This window comes from Oryzias latipes, chromosome 5 (assembly GCF_002234675.1).
Source record: "Oryzias latipes chromosome 5, ASM223467v1".
Taxonomy (NCBI): Eukaryota; Metazoa; Chordata; class Actinopteri; order Beloniformes; family Adrianichthyidae; genus Oryzias; species Oryzias latipes.
Window position 1 is genome coordinate 1364873 of NC_019863.2, and position 21580 is coordinate 1386452.

At 44.2% G+C, this 21580-nt stretch overlaps 1 protein-coding gene across 3 annotated transcripts in view; it reads left to right on the forward strand.

Moving 5' to 3' along the window:
- Positions 1–5152: 5152 nt before the first annotated feature.
- Positions 5153–21580, forward strand: part of LOC101162907 (electroneutral sodium bicarbonate exchanger 1) — a 59035-nt gene continuing 42607 nt past the window's right edge. For 2 of the 3 annotated variants that reach the window (XR_002289655.1, XM_011494584.2), the window contains exon 1: positions 5154–5420. Coding sequence is in view for 2 of the 3 variants with exons in the window: in XM_011494584.2 (XP_011492886.1) it covers positions 5382–5420 (39 nt within the window). In the remaining variant the exon portion in view is untranslated. Of the gene's footprint in view, positions 5421–21580 lie in introns of all 3 variants that reach the window. The other variant, XM_020701442.1, reaches the window with a different exon arrangement.

The following is a 21580-nucleotide window of genomic DNA, read 5'->3' on the forward strand; positions in this document are numbered from 1 at the left end:
CTAATGTCTGCAGACATAACAGCGAAGAGAACTATAAACTCTGTTTAAACGCAGAAGAACAGCTGTTAATCAGCAGAAGATGGAAAACCAACCTTGGACAATTGACAGAAAATGGACCCTTTTTCATTTTACAGATTTATTATTATAAAAAAAAGCTTAGTTAACCCTTGTGTGGTGTTCATATTGTTGTTACTCAGCCAGTGTTCGTGGGTCTGGTGGACCCGTTGCATGTTGTGGTTTTTAATGCCTCACAATCAAACACTTTGATGTTAAAATACTCGACAGATGTTTACCTCATCCATTTACAATCAGTATATTTGGTTAATATTTGCCCTTTACCTTTGTTAGATCACATTCATAACTCATTATCTAAAACGTGATAAAGAAAATCAATTAAAATCAAGATATGAGTGGAAACAAATTTTCAAGTGAAGCAAGAGGTTTTCAAAACTACTGACTTTTATTTATTTGAACACAGAAACTGAACCCATTCAGGTGCACAACACAAGCTGAACACATAGAGTAAACCTATTAGTCTAGACAACACATCAGTCCCATTGAACACATGGCCTTCTAGCCACTAGCCTGTACAACACATGGTCCTGGCTGCTGACGGCCTGGTCCTGTGGCTGGGTGCTGATGGCTTCGTTTTGGAACTGGCTGATGCTCAATCTGAATGGTAAATGGTAAATGGCATATACTTATATAGTGCCTTTCTTCCTACAAGGACAAAACACTTTACAGTCACAGACCCATTCACCCAGTCACACACACATTCACACACACATTCAGACACTGGTGGCGGCTCCGCTGCCAAACACAGGCGCCCGCCTACCACCAGAGGCAAGGTGGGGTTCAGTGTCTTGCCCAAGGACACTTCGACTCATGGGCGTGCAAGGCGGGAATTGAACCTGCAATATTACGATCATGGGCCAACCACCCGACCGCTGCTCCACGGCCGCCCCAATCTAATCATCTTCTTCAGAGTCACTGTCAGACTCTGAATTTTCAGAAATGTGATCCTCCAATTCTGAAACCTCCTCTTCTGAATCGTCTCCCTCTACATCATCATCAAAAACGTCTCTCTCTTCTCAAATCAATTCCAGGGCCCTCTGCGCAGAAAGCCTTTTGGCCATTTTGATCAGTTGTGATAAGAAACCACACTGGCAAAGCTATATTTAACGTGTCCCGCCTCCAATTTGTAGCTGATAAAGATTGAGATATTAAAGATTCCCGTAAGAAAGTCAAATGGTCAAATGTGCGGGAGAACGAGAGCAAACAGAGTTGATGCTTGAACTATTCTAACAATGTTGCAACCTTGTGCGGGAACCGCAGGTGCAGAAACAGAACTCACATTTACAGTGAATCTTTCTCTCTCTGCCACTCTCTCTCTCTCTTTCTCACTGGTCACACACACACACACACACCTACACACACACAGCAGGCCCAGACAGGTGGAGGACAGAGTGTAGGTACATAAAACATCAATTTCCACACTTCTATTAGCCCCGGGTCCAGTGGACCCGAACATCTTATATGTAATAGAAATGTGTTTGGGGGGGTATACGGTGTGTGGTCATTAAAAATGTATTCTGATATATGTTCTTCACAGAAAATGAGCCAAGGCCAGTGAGTCTGAGTTTGAAAATTAATTAATTGTATCATTTTTCTTTTGATAAAAAATGAAAACGGGTCCCACAGACCCGAACACCACATAAGGGTTAAGTATTGAAGATGGTTAAAATGATTGATTTTCTAATTATATTTCTTCACTTGCTTCAAAAATTCATGATTTGTTTATTTTCTGATAGTGTTATTTTTAATCACAAACGTGATTTTTCTAATGAAAATATCTGAATATATTTTAAATAACTGATCCGTAGGTGGTATGTTGTTATACAAAATAGTTTTATCTACTTTACATAATTATCAAGTAATTCATCATTGTCATGTGATTTATTGATACTTAAGCACACGTAATGAACTAAAACTGTGTTGGTAAGGCATTGATACCAGATGAAAAGTTATGAACCGGATAATGATAAATCATGTAATAACAATGGTTACGGTAGAACAGGGGTGGGATTATATAAATTTGCTTCCATCCACTCCTCTTCAAGCAATCTTTGATTTAATATCTAATTATCCTAAGTTTGATACGTCTTTGAAATAGTGTATAAATGCTTATTGTATTGTTTTGTGCATTATTCCTTGATTGCTTGAAATAAACCATTTCAAATAAAACAAGAAATAAATCAAAAATACTTGGATTTACAGCAGATACCTTCACATTTCTGTGTGTATGTCTCATTACAATGCATAGAAGACACAGAGGATGTTTAGAGATCATATTTATTTATTTTAATAAGTTCAACAAAAGCCTCGGTAATCACGTCTGCATATCTAGGTTCATTCACATCCCGGTACGTTCTCCATCCTGCAGCTAAAGCTGCTTTCCGCCGCTACTTCTGTGTCTCTGTGACCCACATTAATTCAAGAGGGGAAAAATGAAAAACAAGAATCAAAAAGGGGATCTATTTATTATTGTCTCGATGAAAATAGTAAAAATGTCAGATTAATGATTAAGGATGCCAGAGCTGCATTTCCCCTGTCCGTCTGCCAGGAAGACAAGCAAACGAGCTTCGGCGGGCTGGTGCTCTTTTGCTTGTCACAGCTCCGGGGTAGCTGGGTAGCCGGCAGGCGGAAAGCCGCTGCGGAAGGCGATTTCTTTTATTACCATACTCGTTAGCGGTCACTTTTCATCCGAAGGCTACATGCTGCCTATCCCATCATGCATCACACATATCCCATGCATCTGCATAATGCATCTCGACCAATCAACGTGTCCCTGTAACTGTGGTGAATTCAAATACAGCAGGATAAATGTATTTTCGTGGGAACAAATTATTTTATTTTTATGCCCATGTCAGATCACGGGCTCCATTCTGTTTTCTTTATACTATTAGAAATGATACGTCAATGAGATTCTAATTCTTTAATTATTAAAGGAAAAAAAGTTGTGATGAAGAAAATATAGATTTGTGAATGTGAAACTTATCAAATAGGAATTCTGAGTCCGGCAGCCCGGACTACGTAAACCGTGCGAACGGTTTATTCGATTTTTTTTCTTTTTAACCACCGGCACCTGGAGGGCTCCATACTAACCAGTGTCAGTAGCTTCACATGTGAGCTACAGTATTTAAGACGGACAGTTCTCCTTCCAGCAGTTCATGGTTTTCACATGGCTGGTTTTGACTGATGTTAATTGCTTTTACTGCAGCAAAGAATCTCCTGGTGCATCCAATCTCAAGATTTAGTCGGTTTCCTTGATCTATTGGTCTGTTTTTACTGTCTCTCAGTGTTTCCCTGTGGATCGCTGACTTTGGATTTATTTGCCCTCTTTTGTAGATTTTAGTGCACGAGCTTCTGCCTTGCTGACTGTATTTCCATTGCAGCCCTTCCTCCTGCCTCGACGTGAGCTGCTAAGGAGATTCAGGTTTCCCTATCCTCTCATGACATCAGGTCTCCAGGATGCTTCCACCAGTGGGATTTCCATCTGTTATCACAGTGTTCCCAGTGCTCCCCCATGCAACTGATGATGCAGGGAATCAGTCACTCTTTAAGATCTAACAAGTTATTACACAGCTAAAAAAAATTAAGGTAAGGGGTATAATATGTTATAGTGGTTATTATGAAACAGCACATTGTTTTGCGCAATGCTCTCATTGAACACAAGAGGGCGATCTGGTGCGTTCTAGAAAACTCCATCAGGCCAAAGTCCCTATTTTCTCACATCCTTATTTACTTTTCTTACAAACTTACAAACTATCTTAAAAGAAAAAATATCTTGCATTAGTTTTTTTTTTCTTTTTTTTTTTGAAAAAAAATAAATATATATCTTGCATTAGTTTTACAACTTTAAAAAAGTAATTTAAAATGCATTTGATGTTAAATGGCAGTACTTTCCCTGCAAAATATTAAAGGATTAACCAATAGGAGAATGTGGAAAGTTCAAGCCTTTGGAATTCTTTCTCCATTTTTGAAAAAATAATAAAGTTCGAAGTAGTTTATCATTTTTCAATATAAGGTACTTGTTAGATTTTTTAATCTAATCTGTGGCTAGTATTTTTCGCTTTAGTGATTAATTTGCTTTCAGCCGTCAACATAAATCACTTCACTCCACGTGAACAAGACATGGGAGAGGCTGGTAAAGAAAGAAAAAAGAAAGTCAGACAGAATAAAACTGAAAAATTCACAGTTTTCTCCCAACATAAAAATCACATACTGAACAAGGAAAAGGGGATGAGATCCCTAATTTAAAGGATTAGGCTGCTAGGAAGACTAAATGAAAAGGTTAAAGTTAAAGAAACAATTATCTATTCAGAAATAAACTGACAACTAATCATGTCAGCTACTAGTGTAAAAGTTATAATAATGGTGAACAATGCACCAATTTAGGAAAACTGCATTATGTAGGCTACTTTTTTTTTCTAACTCAAGGAAAACATGGTGACTCTATAATTAAGATGTCTCCCAAAAAAAACAACAAAAAGAATTATAAGCAGTGACTACAAATAGACATTTTGTCCAGGTCTGTGCACTACATTGTTATGAAGTTTTGGATCTGGACAGTTTTTTATTTGTTATTAACACAGTGATATAAAAATTGTCTTTTTTTTAACTTGTCCTGTCCAACAGCTGGGCAAACAGATGAAGGCCTCTTGTGTTGGACATATTTTGCTTTAACAATAGGGGTTATAAACCTTCAGACAAACCAGGGGTATGTCTGAATAAACTCCTTTGTAATCGAGGCCAAACTTTATTCATTTTAATCATATTTGAAAATCTTTTGTGTTGGACCGGACGGAAAAGGAAAGGAGGTGAGAAGAAAGCGGGGGGGGGGGTTGGAGGTTGAATATAAAAATTGTCTAATGTTGTAAGTTTGTGTGTAACCGAGCTGCAGTTAGACTACAAACAGGAAAACTTGTCGGGGACATTGTGTTCCATGAGAAGCTCTGCAGACAATTAGCTTTGATGGTAGGAAGCGGCGCGTGCCGTGGAGCCAATGAGCGCGCTCGCGCTCATCGGCTGCACCGATGCCGCCTGCATCCTGCTGAAACACACAGGACGGGGGGAGGGGGGGGGGGCTGAGCGAGAGGTGCGGCTCGTTACCGGCAGGCGCGTGCCACATCCATCCCGCTCACCGCTTTGGTCACGTCAAAGACATGCCCTTCGTCCTTAGATCTGCAGCAGGTGCCTCTGCGCCTGCGTCGTGACCGTTTTGCTCCATAAACAGCCTGATAGCACCGGAAAGAGAGGCTTGAGGTTCAGTGACAACTCTCTCACTTTTACACACCGGGAAGCAGGTTCACCCAGAAGCCATGACCGCCAACGACCCCCAAAGTATTCTCTGTTATCAGGTAAAGCATTTTCATCCACTTCTGACTGTGCTTGGCCGCTTTTGGCGTTGGATGTCTTTATTTCTGGCTCCATCCATGATCTGCGCTCAGCTCTGTGCTCCAGACTGAACCCAGACTGCGTGAACACAGAGACGTTCATGCTTCCAGGGATGTGCTGACCGGTTCAGGTGATGTCCCGCTCTTCTGATGGATGCTCTGATGACGTGTTTTTAGGAGCAAACGTCACCATAGTGCTCCAAAAAAAGCACAGTGGCTTCAGGTTAAGAGTCTGACTGTCAGAGGTCACATGCAGGATGATGACGTGTTGACGTGTGAGGGTGAGACAGGAAAACTGTCTTTAACCAGGTTCATATTTTAGAAAGATTCTGATGAAAGCAGATAGTCTGCCTGAAGAATCAGCACTCCAGCTCTGAAACCAGGCTGGCTTTGGCACAACAACCGTGGCACGCAGAACTGGAGCCTAATGGACCCCCCCCATGCTGGTTTAGAATAACATCCTGTCCGCTGTGTCTGAAGACTGCATGGTAAAGAACCATGGGATCTGGCTAGATTCTGAGACCATTATGAGCAGCACCTTTAAATGACAGGTCATTTTAAAATCTGACGTCGTTCCGCCCACCTGTTGAAAAGATTGCTGAATTTAGAGGATCATTTTAACAAAAGATATGATACGAAAAAAGGCAAGGTATAACTGTTATGTAATCTTTAATTTGAAAGGGCCTATGTCATGCTTCAGCCTTTCAGAGTAAAGTATATCCACATATATGATAATATATTACCTTTGGCACACTAAAGAAAGAGCTTTTTCATGAAATATGAGTTCTTTTCGCAGCTCATTTTCCTACCTGGCTCTCCATCTCTGAGGCCCCTTGTGGGTACCACTCATTTCATGATGTCAACCTAGAGTCAGCCACGGCAGCGTGTTTGTGTTTTGCCCATGAAAACAACAACATGCTAACTTTTTCAAAGATGGATGTGCATATTGTGTATATAAATAAAAGAGTTTAGCCAATCACTGCTAGCTCCACGGACAAAGTGGGTGTGTGTGTTAGCCTGGGGGCGGAGCTGGCCAAATGACCTCTTTGAGGTTGTTTTTTTGGTGAGGAATGAACATTACAATACACTTAAAAATTCAAAAAGTTGATTTTGCGTGATATAGGCCCATTAAGAATTGTAACAGAAACTGAATGTAAATGTATACAAACTGTAAACTACAAATCTCCAGGACTGATCTCAGCTGCTTACTGTAACAGGGTTGGTTGTGAAAGATGGGAGACCAGGTATGGTACTGCGAATACAACAGTAGCCTTTTCCAGTGGTCCATGTACCACTGCTAAGTCCAGGGGGGTGCAGAGGATTGGGTCAGGAAGGGCATAACTGAAGCCAAATGTGCATGTCTGAATTCGGAGGTGGTCAGCTGGGATGGGAGTAGCTGAAGGGAAAGACGATGAGCACACCGATACCTCCGATTTTGATGTATTTTTCCCTCTAACAAATTTAATTCGTTCTTTGTTTATTTTTAAGTTGATACATAAATGTAAAGTTTGCGGTGTAGTGGTTCTTTCTGGGTTCTTTCTGTCATGTTCTCCCTGTGCTTGTTGTCAGGACAGATGTTGGATTGGTAACTCGACACTGTTGATTTCTCACTAACCACAACCTTGTAGGAGACACAAAGAATTTAAGCATTTAAATGTTTTAATTTTCTCAAAAATCAACAGTGAGCTTAATGTCTGAATTCTGGTTGTTCTCACTACCTGGAACTGATTTCCTGTGCTCCATGGTGCTCAAAATTCTATCCAGATGTTTTAGTTGGACCTTGGAAAGGTATAAATCCACAGTGCCTGGTGGATTGTTGGAGCATTGTGGGTACTGTAGTCAGGTGACTTGCTGAGTGATAAATACTGTGCTTCCTCTGTTTGTGAAGGAGTTGAATAAAGTTTGACTTCTCTTCCTGTTTTGTTTTATTCAAAGCGCCTTGTAATCCGGTCCGCCTCCTGGTTTGAAAAATGTCTTATTATAAAAAATGATCTAAAAGAAACCTTCTTTAACTAGATTAGTTGGGTCGAAGAGCCGAATGGAGCCTCAGGTTACTGCCTCCTGCCTCCACTTGGATAGGCCCCAGCAATCATATAAGGTTGTTTTTTAGATTAGTAACCATTACATTTTAAGTACTATAGCTACTGCAAAATGTAACAGTTTATTCAAATTATTTGACTTTAACATTTTAATTAAAAAGTATTTGATTTGATTAAAAAAGAGAATTTTATTGTTTGCTTGAGTATCCAAACGGCAGTCAAAGAATGACAGTCATAGTCTGAGCAACAGTATGCTAACATGGAATATTTCTGTTGATTTATTAACTAGAACTGACACTTATTTTCAATCAGGAATAAACATAATCATGTTCAGTAATAAATGTCTGTGTTGGAGAGACATTGAACAGATTTTTTTTATTACCGGTAATTAAAACTATATATTAGAAGTTTCAATGTTGACTATTTTGTGTGAAAGTAATGACTTCATTTGAGTTTGTAAGGTTCCAATGACATTTGTAGTTAAAAAACAATGAACAGAAACTGTAGAGAGTCAACGTTAAATCAAATAAGGTGTGCATGACTCACGGCGACTGTCACCCAGACTAAACGGCCACCTCCCTCATGCTCTCCAGCTCTCCTGTCTCGTCTGTTTTCCATCTTTACATGTGAGGGTCTGTGGCAGGAGAAGGGTTACTGAGGGGGGGCGATAATCCCAGCTCCTTTTAGAGTTGGGATCTTTGTTGTCAGCTCTTGCTGTTTTGGAGACAGAACAAACAAGAATAAACTACAGATCATATCATAAAGAGAACATTGTGTTTGGATTTATAAGCTGTTGATGTCATAAGGAAGAGATTTGCAGAGTTTATGTGCAGAGCGACTAAAAGCTCTGAGCAGGTAAATGGAGAGGTTAACGGAGGAGAAGGACCTGAGAAAATCAGAAGATCGCTAGATTTTAAAGACTTGAAGGAGACAGGAAATGGGTGGCTTTGATTTTTTTTACTTGGATTACCTGAGAGCCAGTGAGGATGGTGTAGAAGAGGTGATGTGGTGAAAAGAAGGAGTCTTTAGTGACGGTGAGCGCTGCTGAAGGGTTGTTAAAGGAAGAGGAGAGAGTTTTAAAAATCAAGACAAGAAATAACAAAGATGTGGACAAGAATGGGGGTGGGGGTTGGAGACTGAAAGTGAAAATGCGCCGATTGAGTGACAGAATTAATGTACCGTAAGAATGAAAAGATAAGGTGCCGTCAATGATGACACCCAGGCCAGACCAACTCGCAACTGCAGAGGACGGGGGAGGGGCTTAGACTTACCGCCTAAGATTCCAGAACCCGCAACAAACTGACTGCTGCTTCCAAAGACATACATTCATAAATTATTATACTTTAATTGGTTTACTGGATTTTTTTCAAAAGTCAAAGAAAAAAAAAGGAGTCTGCATCAAATCTGTTTCCATCATCTCACTCATCTTTACTCTGGTGTTTGACAGACAGAAAAGTCTGTTCAAGGTTGTGGAAAATGGACAAAAGACCAAAGGAAACAGTTTAGAAAAAAAGAAGTAAAGAGGAAAAAGAACTTCAATAATAAAAATGCAGGTGGTGTCCAAAATGAATACTCACTAATACGACCAAATTTACTGTTTGAGGAGTAAAATGTTGAGCAACTTTTGGCAAATGAAGGTTTGCAGTTAGTTAGACTAGTCTTGCTAATTATCTTATTGGTGGATTTCATCTAAGCTCTTCTGCCGTTCTCTTATACAGTCAATGCTTCAGATGCAATGTCCACAATCGTTTGTCTTTTTTTGTCAAGTTTTATGTGACACTTCAGTACAAAAACACAGAATATGTCCTCTAGTCTCCATTGATGTTCATTCATGAAGCCAACGGAAATGACCAGAATTAGTTCATTCATAATTCGTGTCAGGGTCTATTCAGCTCAAGAAAAAAACTAACAGCAAAATGTGACAATTTTTACCAGAAGCCAGCCAACCTTCAAAAAGAAAACAAACTCATGAATTCAGATTCCGCCCCAGACTATCGTGTGGTATGAAAGACTAAGTGGTCAAGGATGGATGTAAGAAGCAGTTCAAGTAAGTTGAACATTCAGGATCAAACTGAACTATTTTCTCATGTGTTTGGAGATGAATCAATCCATCCTCTTCTTCTCTTTCATCATCTGGAGGCTTTAGTTGTCATGGGGCAAAGACAAAAGACACCACAAGCCCTAACCTTCAATTCCCAAATTATATTCTAACCATAAGGTACTCAGTTCCTCCAAAGACCACTGGAGGCTGGTGTCAGAAGGGGCAATTTCCTATAGACTCCCAACTTAAAAAGTCATGTTTAACACCAAAAAGTAACAATATTTATTTGGTGCCAAAACACAACAGAATTGTGTAGATTCCATTGGAGCTCAAGTGTCCACATATTTAGGGGTTTGTGTTTTGGTACGAGTGGACCCCATGGTAGGACCCTCAGAGCTTCAGACTGACCTTTTGGGAACATTGTTGAGTTTGTCAGAGTGAACACTGGTAAACAGAATTTCACTGTACTGAATCCATTTGACACTAGATATTTGTCTAGTGGGGAGCAAACTCAGACACCAGGAAACCTAAGAAAACTGTTCTTGGTTCAATGTTTATTTGACTCAGAATCTTAGTTTTACACCTAAAGTGCCTGTCTTCCTACAATAACTGCAAACATACGGCAAAAGTAGAATAGTGTGCTCGCTGAAAAATGCTTTAAGTCCACATAACTGAGACAGAACCTTTTGAAATTAAGTTGCAATAAATTTGGTTTGGGCCTTGCCCTTCACAGATATTCACTTCAGCCTTTTAATGCAGCTTTGAGCCTTAATCACATGCATCCACATGGGTGTTGACATGTACATGTGCTGCATGTTTTCTTGGGATGTCTGGGGTCGTGGAGCATCCTAGACGGGAATAGCTGCATCTTAAGGGGAGCACAGGTGTGTCTTGCAGTTCTCCTGAGACTCGTCTGTCTCTCTACAGGCTCAACGAGCGGTCTAGGATCTTAAGGCGGTGTCACTCAGCAACTACGTAAATTTTCCACGTATGAAATTTCTGTCTTTTGTGATACATGCGTGATATATGTCATTCATAAATGTTTCTTGCATTTGTCGATGTGCGCAGATGTCTGTTGAGGGTTTCAGCCAACAGGTCTTTACGTGAAATTGGTTTTGAGCTGTTCAAAATTTTTGTTTGGTCAAGAATGATGCATTATGTGCAGTTTATGTATATTTTACGTAGTTTTACCTAATTTTTGCGAAATGCATGGAAATTTGTGGCTCTATACGACTGTTTCATGTCTGGCTAACGGACTTTTCACGCATGTACCACTGATGTATAATGTTTATATTGTGTATACGGCACACATATCACATTAAAATTACGTAATTGAAGCACAAAACACTAATGAATTGCATATAAACAGTGTAATAATCATCCACAATTCATGCTGGTTTACATGTTCTATGCGTGGTTTATTCATACTTCTTCTGTGGTTTTAACAGACTTCATTAGTTATAAATCTGTAAAAATTTCACGTACAGACCACAACTTTTCCCACTTTTTCCACAAATATTCACGTATGACAAGTTTTCATCAATGCAATATGCACAAAATGTGTGCAATGGCTGTGTGACATGGCCTTTAAAATTCATGCGGGCCACCTGAATGCCCAGTGCAGGTTTCACCATCATTTACACGCAGACGGCCACCAAAAAGGGCAGTTGTGACTTACAAATTCACACAGTAAGAACTGTAGCCGACAGAGGTGTGCAATGAAAAAGATGAAAACTGAACCACAACTGTGATATTTGACTGCTAAATTCAGAGCAAAGGAAGAGGTCAGTGACATTTACTGGAGTGTCACATGATGCTGTGATGTGAGATTTGTGCTGCTATGTGTTTTGGTGCAACACATTGATCGTCCTGCTCAGCCAGGGCATTCAGCCAGGGCATGGGGAAACTACAAATCATTGCTGCTCTACTTGTTCAGATTGAAACCCTGGTGTTGGTCACTTTTTGGTGCACCTTTATGTTACCCTTCATAATGGACTGTTGCTTAGCTTTTTATTTATTTATTTATTTATTTTAAAATGTTACATTTTGACTGTTGAACAGCTCTGACTGTGTCTGGAAGTAAACGGCTTCATTTAAAAGGAAAAACATTGTTACTTTAAATAAGTGAAAGAAAAGATGACTTATTCATGTTGTTGCAAAGCTGTGGTTAATCAACAATTGTTCAAAATGTTGCTATGATGGGGTAAAGAGATGTGTCTGCAGTTGCTTTCTGCTCGATAGTCAGAGGCCTATTTAGGACACTCCATGTTACTGTGCTGCTCCATACTACTGTGGAAATCCACAATCTTTGAAGCTCTGCCCCATTTTTGCTTAAGATTAGTTCCCTTTGATTTGAGGATTGGTTGGTTGTCATCACTGCACTGTAGACATTTAGGGGCCCTTGGTGGGGAGGGGGTTTGGACATCACTGTGAGCAATCAGGATATGTCCCCTCAGTGCCCTACCCACCAATTTTAACTGCACCCTTTAGTACACACACCCTTTACCCCTCAAAAATATACACTCCAACACACACACACACATGCTCACAAACACACACATACATAACACAAGGAAGGTGGGACCTTTGACCATCTGTCCCCTAACCCATCCCTGGTGGGCGGGTACTAGGCCCTCGGCAGTGGTGGCTGTGTCACTTGGGTGTTGACTTCCTGGGCCCAGCAGCCCTCTCTCCACGCAGGGATAGGGATCCCTGAGTTCTCTGGGAAGACCAAGAGCTCGGGATTACATCACATCTGACCCTGGGGTGTCCATGTCCCTGTGGTGGTCCTTGCCCTCAAGCGCCGGCCTTCTCCAAAATTCCAACAGGGGGTGAGCCTGGTCGGGCCATGTTTACAACACTCCGTGTGGACCCCACTTCTCTTGGGCGTCCTCCTCCTGTGCAGGAGTGGCCGGCTCCTGCCTGGCTCTCTCCTGGACGAACCGTGGGCAGGGTGGGTGGCTGTCTGGAGCGTGGGACGGATCTCCATTGGGGGGGCCCTGGCTCGTGCCTGGGGTTGGGGGGATGCTCAGAACTCCTGGGTGGTAGAGGGCTGCTCATCTGGGGCTGGGGGTGCTCTCCTGGGGTGGGGCCCCGCGTTGGGCCCTCCGGGCATGGTGGTGGGGGGGGGGGGGGGGGGGGGGGGCTGCTCTTCTGGTTGGACCGGAGATTGCACTCTCTGTCCCCCTCTTCTTCCGCTCCTTTTCTTTTCTGTCCGGTCCAACAAAAACTGTTACAAATATGATTAAGATGAATAAAGTTGAGTTTTTATTACAAAAGGGGTTTATTCAAACATACCTCTGGTGTGTCAGAAGATTCATAACCCCTATTGTAAAAGGTAAAATATGTCCAACACAAGAAGACTTTAGCTCTCATCTCTTTGCTCAGCTGTTGGACAGGACAAGTACAAAATAAATTAATAAATAAAAAAATGGAAAAAATGTCAGCATGTTTAAAGTGCATGTAGTTCTCCAAAAGGGTTGATATGTAAAACATTCTCAATTGTGTAAGTTTTGAAAATTTCTATGCCAATTTTTTAAGTCTGCATTATTAATGTAATTTCTTTTACAAACTATACTTTTAATAGTTGCAGTTTCTCAGTTTTCAATGATGACTACAAAAGACAGCATTTGAAGCCTTTTTGGATCAGTGGACTGATTCAGGAAGGAACTAGTCTCCGTAGAAACCAATTCGTCCTCCAACCCACCCCAGTGCTGTTGCTGATGTTGCGCTAGAGGACATGAGCGAAGACTGAGGGGACGTTTGCCAGGAGAAATAATTAATTACTCTCAGAGGAAAATCCTACAAGCATCATAGTTTTCACATATGTTCACACTCATTAAAAACAAACAGATTTTTCCAAGTCAAGTCAACTTTATTGTGCTTTTAAGTGCTTTTAAAACAGCAGAAGCTGACAAAAGTGCTTAACAACGCAGAATAAAACAAAACAACAAACTAAAACAAACAGCATAAAATCAATAAATTCAATAAATAAAACCAATAAAAACATCAACTCACACTGATTTAAAAGCCAGGGAGAAAAAGTGAGTTTTTAACTTGGATTTAAAATCATTCAACGAACGGGCCTTCCTAACCTGCATAGGCAGTGCATTCCACCAGCTGGGGCCAGCAACGGCAAATGCTCTTTCCCGTCTGACTTTCCGCCGTGTCCTTGGCACATCCAGGAGTAGCTGGTCAGCTGATCTAAGTGAGCGGGAAGGGGAATGCAGCTGCAGCAGTTCAGAGAGGTAGGGTGGAGCCAGACCTCTTAAAGACTTAAAAACAAATAAAAGAATTTTAAAACAAACTCTAAAAGCCAGTGAAGAGAAGCCAGAACTGGTGTGATATGCTCTGTCTTCCACGTTCCAGTTAACAAGCGTGCAGCGGCGTTCTGCACCAGCTAGAGACGGGACAAGGATGAGTGAGGGGCACCAAAGTAAAGAGAGTTACAGTAATTCAGCTGAGTTGTAACAAAGGCGTGGATTACTGTCTCAAAGTGCTTTCTTGATAAAAACGATTTGACTTTAGCCAGCTGCCTTAACTGAAAGAAGCTGGATCTCACCACCGAACTGATCTGCTTGTCCAAATTAAAACCATTGTCCATCTTCACTCCTAAGTCTGTGACAGTAGATTTAACAGATTGAGTGAGAGAGCCCAGAGCTATAGGGTGTGACTCACTGTTGCCTTTTCCTCATTGAGGTGGAGAAAATTAAGAGCAATCCATCCATCCATCCATCCATCTTCCTCCGCTTATCCGGGACCGGGTCACGGGGGCAGCAGACTGAGCAGAGATGCCCAGACTTCCCTCACCCCAGCCACTTCCTTCAGCTCCTCTGGGGGGACCCCGAGGCGTTCCCAGGCCAGCCGAGAGATGTAGTCTCTCCAGCGTGTCCTGGGTCTTCCCCGGGGCCTCCGCCCAGTGGGACATGCCCGGAACACCTCTCCAGGGAGGCGTCCAAGGGGCATCCGGACTAGAAGCCCGAGCCACCTCAGCTGACTCCTTTCGATGTGGAGGAGAAGCGGTTCTACTCCGAGCTCCCAGGTGACCGAGCTTCTCACCCTATCTCTAAGGGAGCGCCCAGCCACCCTACGGAGGAAGCTCATTTCAGCCGCTTGTATTCGGGACCTTGTTCTTTCGGTCATGACCCATAGCTCGTGACCATAGGTGAGTACTGGAACGTAGATCGACCGGTAAATTGAGAGCTTTGCTTTTCGGCTCAGCTCTCCCCTCACCACGACGGACCGATAGAGCGACCGCATAACTACGGACGCCGCTCCGATCCGCCTGTCAATCTCACGCTCCGATCTTCCCTCACTCGTGAACAAGACCCCAAGGTATTTAAACTCCTCCACCTGGGGCAAGGACACTCCACCCACCGAGAGATGGCAAGCTACCTTTCTCCGGTCAAGGACCATGGCCTCAGATTTAAGAGCAATCCAGGGTTTTAATTCCTCCAAGCACTCAGTTAAAGAGCTGATTGAATAGGCATCCTCCTTGGTTATTGGCACGTATATCTGGGTATCATCATAGCAATTAAAAGCACAGTTGTGCTTTCTAAGAATGAAACCCAGGGGGAGTAAGTAAAGGGAGAAAAGCAGAGGCCCAAGGACTGAACCCTGCAGGACCCCGTACAGTTGAGGAGCAGAGGAAGACTGAACATTATTGAGGTTTACACAAAACGTTCTATCTTCTAAATATGACCTGATGCCTACAAATTGCTGTAATCGGGAGATCAAGTTGTTGTGATCCAGTGTGTTGATCCAGTAGTACCAGAACCACATGCTCCCCAGCATCTGTAGCTTAGAGGATGTCGTTAAACACCCTGAGCAGAGCTGACTCGGTGCTGTGTAGAGATTTAAAGCCAGACTGGAAAACCTCAAGGTTGCCATTTTCATCTAGAAAATCCTTCAATTGGACATACACAATTTTTTCAAGAATCTTCGACAGGAAAGGGAGTTTGGAAATAGGCCTAAAATTGGACAACACAGAATGATCCAGGTTAGGCGTCTTGATCAATGGCTGTACTGTAGCATGTTTGCAGTTTCTAGGGAACACCAGAGGAAAGGCTGCTGTTTACAACAGCAAGAACTGCAGGTCCCAGAGTAGTGATAACCTCTTTAAATAATCGGGGTGGAACCACATCAGAGGGGGAACCTGAGGGCTTCAGGTGTTTCACAGTCTCATATAAAATGGACAGAGTCACTGGTTCAAATTGGTGAAAAGTTCCAGTGCAAGGCACAACAACAGAGGGGTCAAATGTAGGTGGTGATATGAGGGCCCTGGCATTATTCACCTTGTCCACAAAGGACTTAAGGAAGGTTTCACATGTCTCCAGCGTAGGTTGGACACAGACAGACTTGGGGGTGTTAAGAGCTGCATCTATGGTCCTTAACAGGACACGGGGCTTGTGACAGTGTAACAGGATAACATTTGACAGATGTTCCCTTTTTGCCTCTTTTACAGTAGCCTGATAATGATGCCAGCTGGCCTTCAACATCTGTAGTGACACCTGTAGCTTATCCTTTTTAAACTTCTGTTCAGCTTTTCTGCGCTCACGTCTAGCAGCAGGAGTTACATTGTTAAACCACTGCTCAGTTTTAACTTTAGGCTGCCTGGATTTAAGTGGAGCCACTGCACCCAGTACTGTCAGGCAGGTGGAGTGTAACCAGGAGCTGAGCTCATCCATACTAAAACATGTGGACTGTGGGATGACACTGGTTTGAATAAAAGAAGCAGAGAAAAGAGCTACAGTGGAAGGATTGATGATACGGACGCACTGCGCTGGACCTCGAGGCCTACAGGTGTTACAGGGCAGAGTGATGTCGAATAAAACAGGCATATGATCTGAAAACACTGCATCACATATCACCAGGTTAGAAACAGAGAGTCCATATGTCAGCACCAGATCAAGTGTGTGTCCACGTTCCTGCTTGGGTTCCGACTCATGCTGAACAAGTTTAAAAGAGTCAATAAGACTCTTTTTTCCCCGGGGTTCCCCCCTCCTGGGCGGGGGCGGCGGGCCCCTGCCTCGCTCCTCCCTGGACCAACCGTTGGCCGGGCGGATGGCTGCCTGGAGTGCGGAGTGGGTCTCCCTTGGGGGGTCCTGGCCCGTACCTGGGGTTGGGGCGGGGGGGTGCCCGGAACTCCTGGGTGGTGGTGGGGTGCTCGTCTGGGGCTGTGGGCGTCCTTCTCCGGTGGGGCCCTGCGTTGGGTTCTCCCGGCGCGGCGGGGGGGCTGCTCTCCTGGTTGGGCTGGGGCGGCGCCCTCTTTCCCTCCGTGCCTCCCTGCTCTCTGGCTCTGGGGGCCTTGCGGCGGCCCTGCTGGCCCTGGCCTGGGTGGCGGGCTTGGTCGCCCGGGCGGCGGTTGTTCCCTGCCGGTTCCCGTGTGGTGTTGGGGGGAATCCGGCTGCCGCTGCTGGTGCGGTGGGGGTCTTGGGGTGGGGATGGCTGGGCACTCTCCCTCCTTCTTTTCACGTTCCACCATCCATTTTAGAAGAACATAAACACTCACCTGAGCACAGGTGTCAGCTCAACAGACTGAATGACTGAAATATTTCACACTAGTTGGTTTTAAGGCATAAGTATGCGTGTGAACACTATCTGTTTTGTGTACATGTCGACAGGTGGACATTTTTGCAACTAACAGGTGTGTTTATAACATTTGAGTGTGTGTGTGGACAGGCTCCGCCCTTTTTTTTTTTTTGTTTTTTTTTTTTACATTTGAACCTTACCATAATGATTAACAACCAGTAAACTTGTTGCTTTATGCTGCTTCATGGTCTTATCCCCCTTCCCCTCCTATTATCACCCCCTACCCCCCCTCTCTCTAACGTCCCTCTTTCTTCTTCCCCTCTTTCCTTTTCCGTCCGGTCCAACACCAAAGATTTTCAGACATGTTTGAAATTAATAAAGTTTGGCCTCAATTACAAAAGGGGTTTATTCAGACATACCTTTGGTTTGTCTGAAGATTAATAACCCCTCTTGTTAAAGTAAAATATGTCCAACCCAAGAGGCCCTCAGCTCTCATCTGTCTGCCTAGCTGTTGGACAGGACAAGTTAAAAAAAAAAAAAAAAAAAAAAAAAAAAATAAGACTCAAAAAGTCCTTAGACATTGTATGGTCTGGACAACAAAATCGATCATATTTAACCAGGACTTCAGCCAGCAGCCCAGAGAATTCATTTACAAAGTCCTTATTGTATTTTGGTGGACGATAAACCACTGCACACAGCACAGGTGGAGAGCAGCCCAGTTCAAAAAGTTCAAGTTCAAAGCTGGACAAGGAAACCAGCAGAGAGTATGAGCAGAGATGTATGTACAGATGTATGTACAGATGTATGTACAGATTTCTAAACGGTGGCGATTCCGCCTCCTCGGCCTGATGTGCGCGTGGAGTTGAAATGGTAAATGGCGTATACTTATATAGCGCTTTCTACCCTCTTTCGAAGGCCCAAAGCGCTTTACAGTCACAGTCCCATTCACCCATGCACACACACATTTACACACACATTCACACACTGGCGGCGGCTCTGCTGCCGAACACTGGCGCCAATCTCCCACCAGAGGCAAGGTGGGGTTCAGTGTCTTGCCCAAGGACACTTCGACACATGGGCATGCAAGGCGGGAATCGAACCTGCAATCTTACGATCATGGGTCGACCCCCCTACCGCTGCACCATGGCCACCCAATAATCACAGTCCGGCAGTAAAAGTTCAGAAAATGCGCTGGACTCACCAACGTTTAGCCACGTCTCCGTCAGACAAAGGAAATCCAAGCCCTGAGAGGTGAAAAGATCCCTGAGGATGAAAGTTTTGTCCGCCAGGGACCTAGTGTTCAGCGGGGCAAATCTGGCGGGGCCAGGGTGTTGATGGTCCGGCTGGCCCGGGGGAGCGGCCGCAAGCTCTCCGGGTTCACCCTGCGCTGCCTGGGGCGAGGAGAACAGGGACCGTCAGGCTGGAACAGCTGCTCTGAGCCGGCGACAGTTAACAGCCAGGTGCTGACAGGCTCCAAAGGGCGCCGGGAAGGAAAGAGTCGATAAAGCGGTCCAAACGCATCCAGCGAGGCCACCGCAGAGTGCCTGAGACTGGTTGCAGCATCTGCTTCAGATTCGCCAGCTTACCCTCACGTTTTAGCTGTCATGGCTGACGAGACTGTGGCAGACCCAGATGCTGAAACCCGGAAGGAATACTCGACAGGCGAGGCGGAAGAGTAGTAAAGGATTTAATGGAGGAATGACAGGGTTCCAAGAGAGGATGTTTTGTGGATGGTTGGAGGCTCTTGGCGGCGAACACCGTGTTTCCAGAAGGATGTCCAGAGGGGCGACGAGGAGGGACCAGAGCGAAGGTGAGTCGGAGTCCAGAACGTGACAGGCGTGATCGTGACCCTAGGCAGGCAGAGACAAGACAAGGTTAGGCGAGGCAGATAATACATGGACTAGAATAGCGAGCAAGGCCAGAGAGTGCACCGTGGAGTACAACGAACTAGCGTCGAGTACGGGTCCTGGTTCTCCTTAAGAGTCCCCCGGCTGATGAAGATGATGAAGCGCAGCTGGAGTCCTCAGGTGAACCTGATGAGGAGGCGGGGCCAGCAGGGGGTACTATGACATTAACCGATAACAACGATGGCGTTTCCTTCCCTGAAGCGTCACTGAGGTGCGGCACAGGTAAACAGGTACGTCGGACAGCAACGGGTGCAGCGTCTCCTGACCATTGTGACTAAACTGCACCAGCTTTGTAGGAAAAAAGCTCAGATCCAGGAGCGTCTGGCGATCATACACCAGTAAAGAGTTGATGATTTTAATGACAGTTGTCAGACGTAGCACAAACACAAATACCAGTGACAGACGGCAGGCCGTGCACACTGGCGCCATCTTAAAAACCATTGGAAATTAGCTGAAGAACTTAATGTGGCTCATAGGAGGTGAAGTGTGAATGACAGGAAACTATAAACCACTTCAGGAAACATAGATAGATAGATAGATAGATAGATAGATAGATAGATAGATAGATAGATAGATAGATAGATAGATAGATAGATAGATAGATAGATAGATAGATAGATAGATAGAGAGATAGAGAGATAGAGAGATAGATAGAAACTTTATTAATCTCCCAAAGGAGAAATTCAGGTGTCTGGGAGCAAAACACACAACCACACACAACAAACAACAGTAAAAAGAAAGTTCACAAAATAATATCAGTTCATATCAGGCAGGTTCATTAAACAGCCTGATAGCTGCAGGGACAAATGAGTTCTCAAAGCGCTCTGTCCTGCAGCGCAGTGAAAGGAGCCTATTACTCCGTGAGCTCCTCTGACCAGACATTGTGTTGTGCAAGGGATGTCTGGGATTGTCCAGGATGCTCTGAGTCAAGGCCCTCATCCTCTTCTGCAGCACAGATCCCAGAGAGTCCACCCTCCTCCCGATCACAAATGCACATCTCTTAATCAGTTTGTCCAATCGAGTGCAATCCCTTGTGGTCATACTGCCACCTTAGCATACAACCCCATAGAAGACAGCACCCGCCACAACCGACTGATAAAAGAGGAGCAACATGTCAGTGCATACATCAAAGGACCTCAGCTTTCTCAGGAAGAACAGCCTACTCTGCCCTTTCTTATACAGAGCATGAGCCTGCTCCGACCAGTCCAGTTTGTGGTCAAGGTGCACACCCAAGTACTTGTAGGAGTCAACCACCTCGATTCCCCCTCCATCGATGATCACTGGCTGGTGGGAGGACTTCCTACTAAAGTCAATAATCATCTCCTTGGTCTTTGATGTGTTCAGCACAAGGCCATTGTCCCTGCTCCAGGAGGTGAATATGGTGATGAGCTCCCTGTACTCACTCTCATCCCCTCCCTTTACACAAGCCACAATAGCAGTGTTGTCCGAATACTTCTGGACATGACAAGCTGCAGATGCATAATTAAAGTCAGCAGTGTAGAGTGTGAAGAGAAAAGGCAATAGTACAGTTCCCTGTGGTGCTCCGGTGTTGCTCATCAATGTCCCAGATACACAGTCTCCTAGTCGGACAAACTGTGACCTAAGAGTCAGATAGTTGTGGATCCAGTGAACAAAAACTGCATCAACTCCCATCCTCTCGAGCTTCCCCTTCAGCAGCTGAGGCTGGACTGTATCAAAGGCACTTGTGAAATCGAAAAACATCACCCTCACATATCTGCCAATCCCTTCCAGAAAGGAGAGCACCCTATGGACCATATACAGGACTGCATCCTCCACTCCCATACTGTCCTGATAGGCAAACTGAAGGGGGTCCAGCGCCCCCTCCACCTGGGGTTTGAGCCTTCGGAGTAGTAGCCTCTCAAAAGTCTTCATCATGACAGATGTCAGGGCAACTGGTCTATAGTCCTTCATCCCTGCAGGCCTTGTCACCTTGGGCACTGGGACAAGGCATGAGGTCTTCCACAAGCCAGGGACACATCCTGTCTGAAGACTCCTGTTAAAGATGGTTTGAAGAGGCACAGCCAGCTCTGACGCACAGTCCTTTAGCAACTGTGGTGATATTCCATCAGGACCAGCAGATTTCCAACCGTGTCAGCTGTTGTCAGTAGTCAGTGCTGTCTCTCCCACTGTTCACCGGCGGGAACTATCTCCAGAATTCTAAACACACTTCATCTTCCAGAAACTCCAGCACACAGTTTGGATGCCACACACACCTGACTTTCATTTGCATTGAATCACAGTACACACCAGCACTGCACTGAGCCTCGCTCAGTGTGAAGTATTGTTTGTGTCACGCTGCCTGCATTACCACGTGTTATATCTGCATCTGCAGACATCTGCTGTTCTGTCTCTGACTCCGTTTGCCTGCCGCCTGGCCCCTGCCTCGAATATCGCCTGGATCCTGACTACTCTACTTTCCTCTCTGATGCTTCTATGCTTGTTATTGACCTCTGCCTGCCTGACCCGGATTTAGCTTTGTGGACTTTTATCTGAGCTAAAAAACCCTGCTGCAATTGGAACCAGCTGTCTGTTTGGTGACACGTGAAACTGAATGTGTTCAGTTTAAAACTGACTTAATTTTCTATA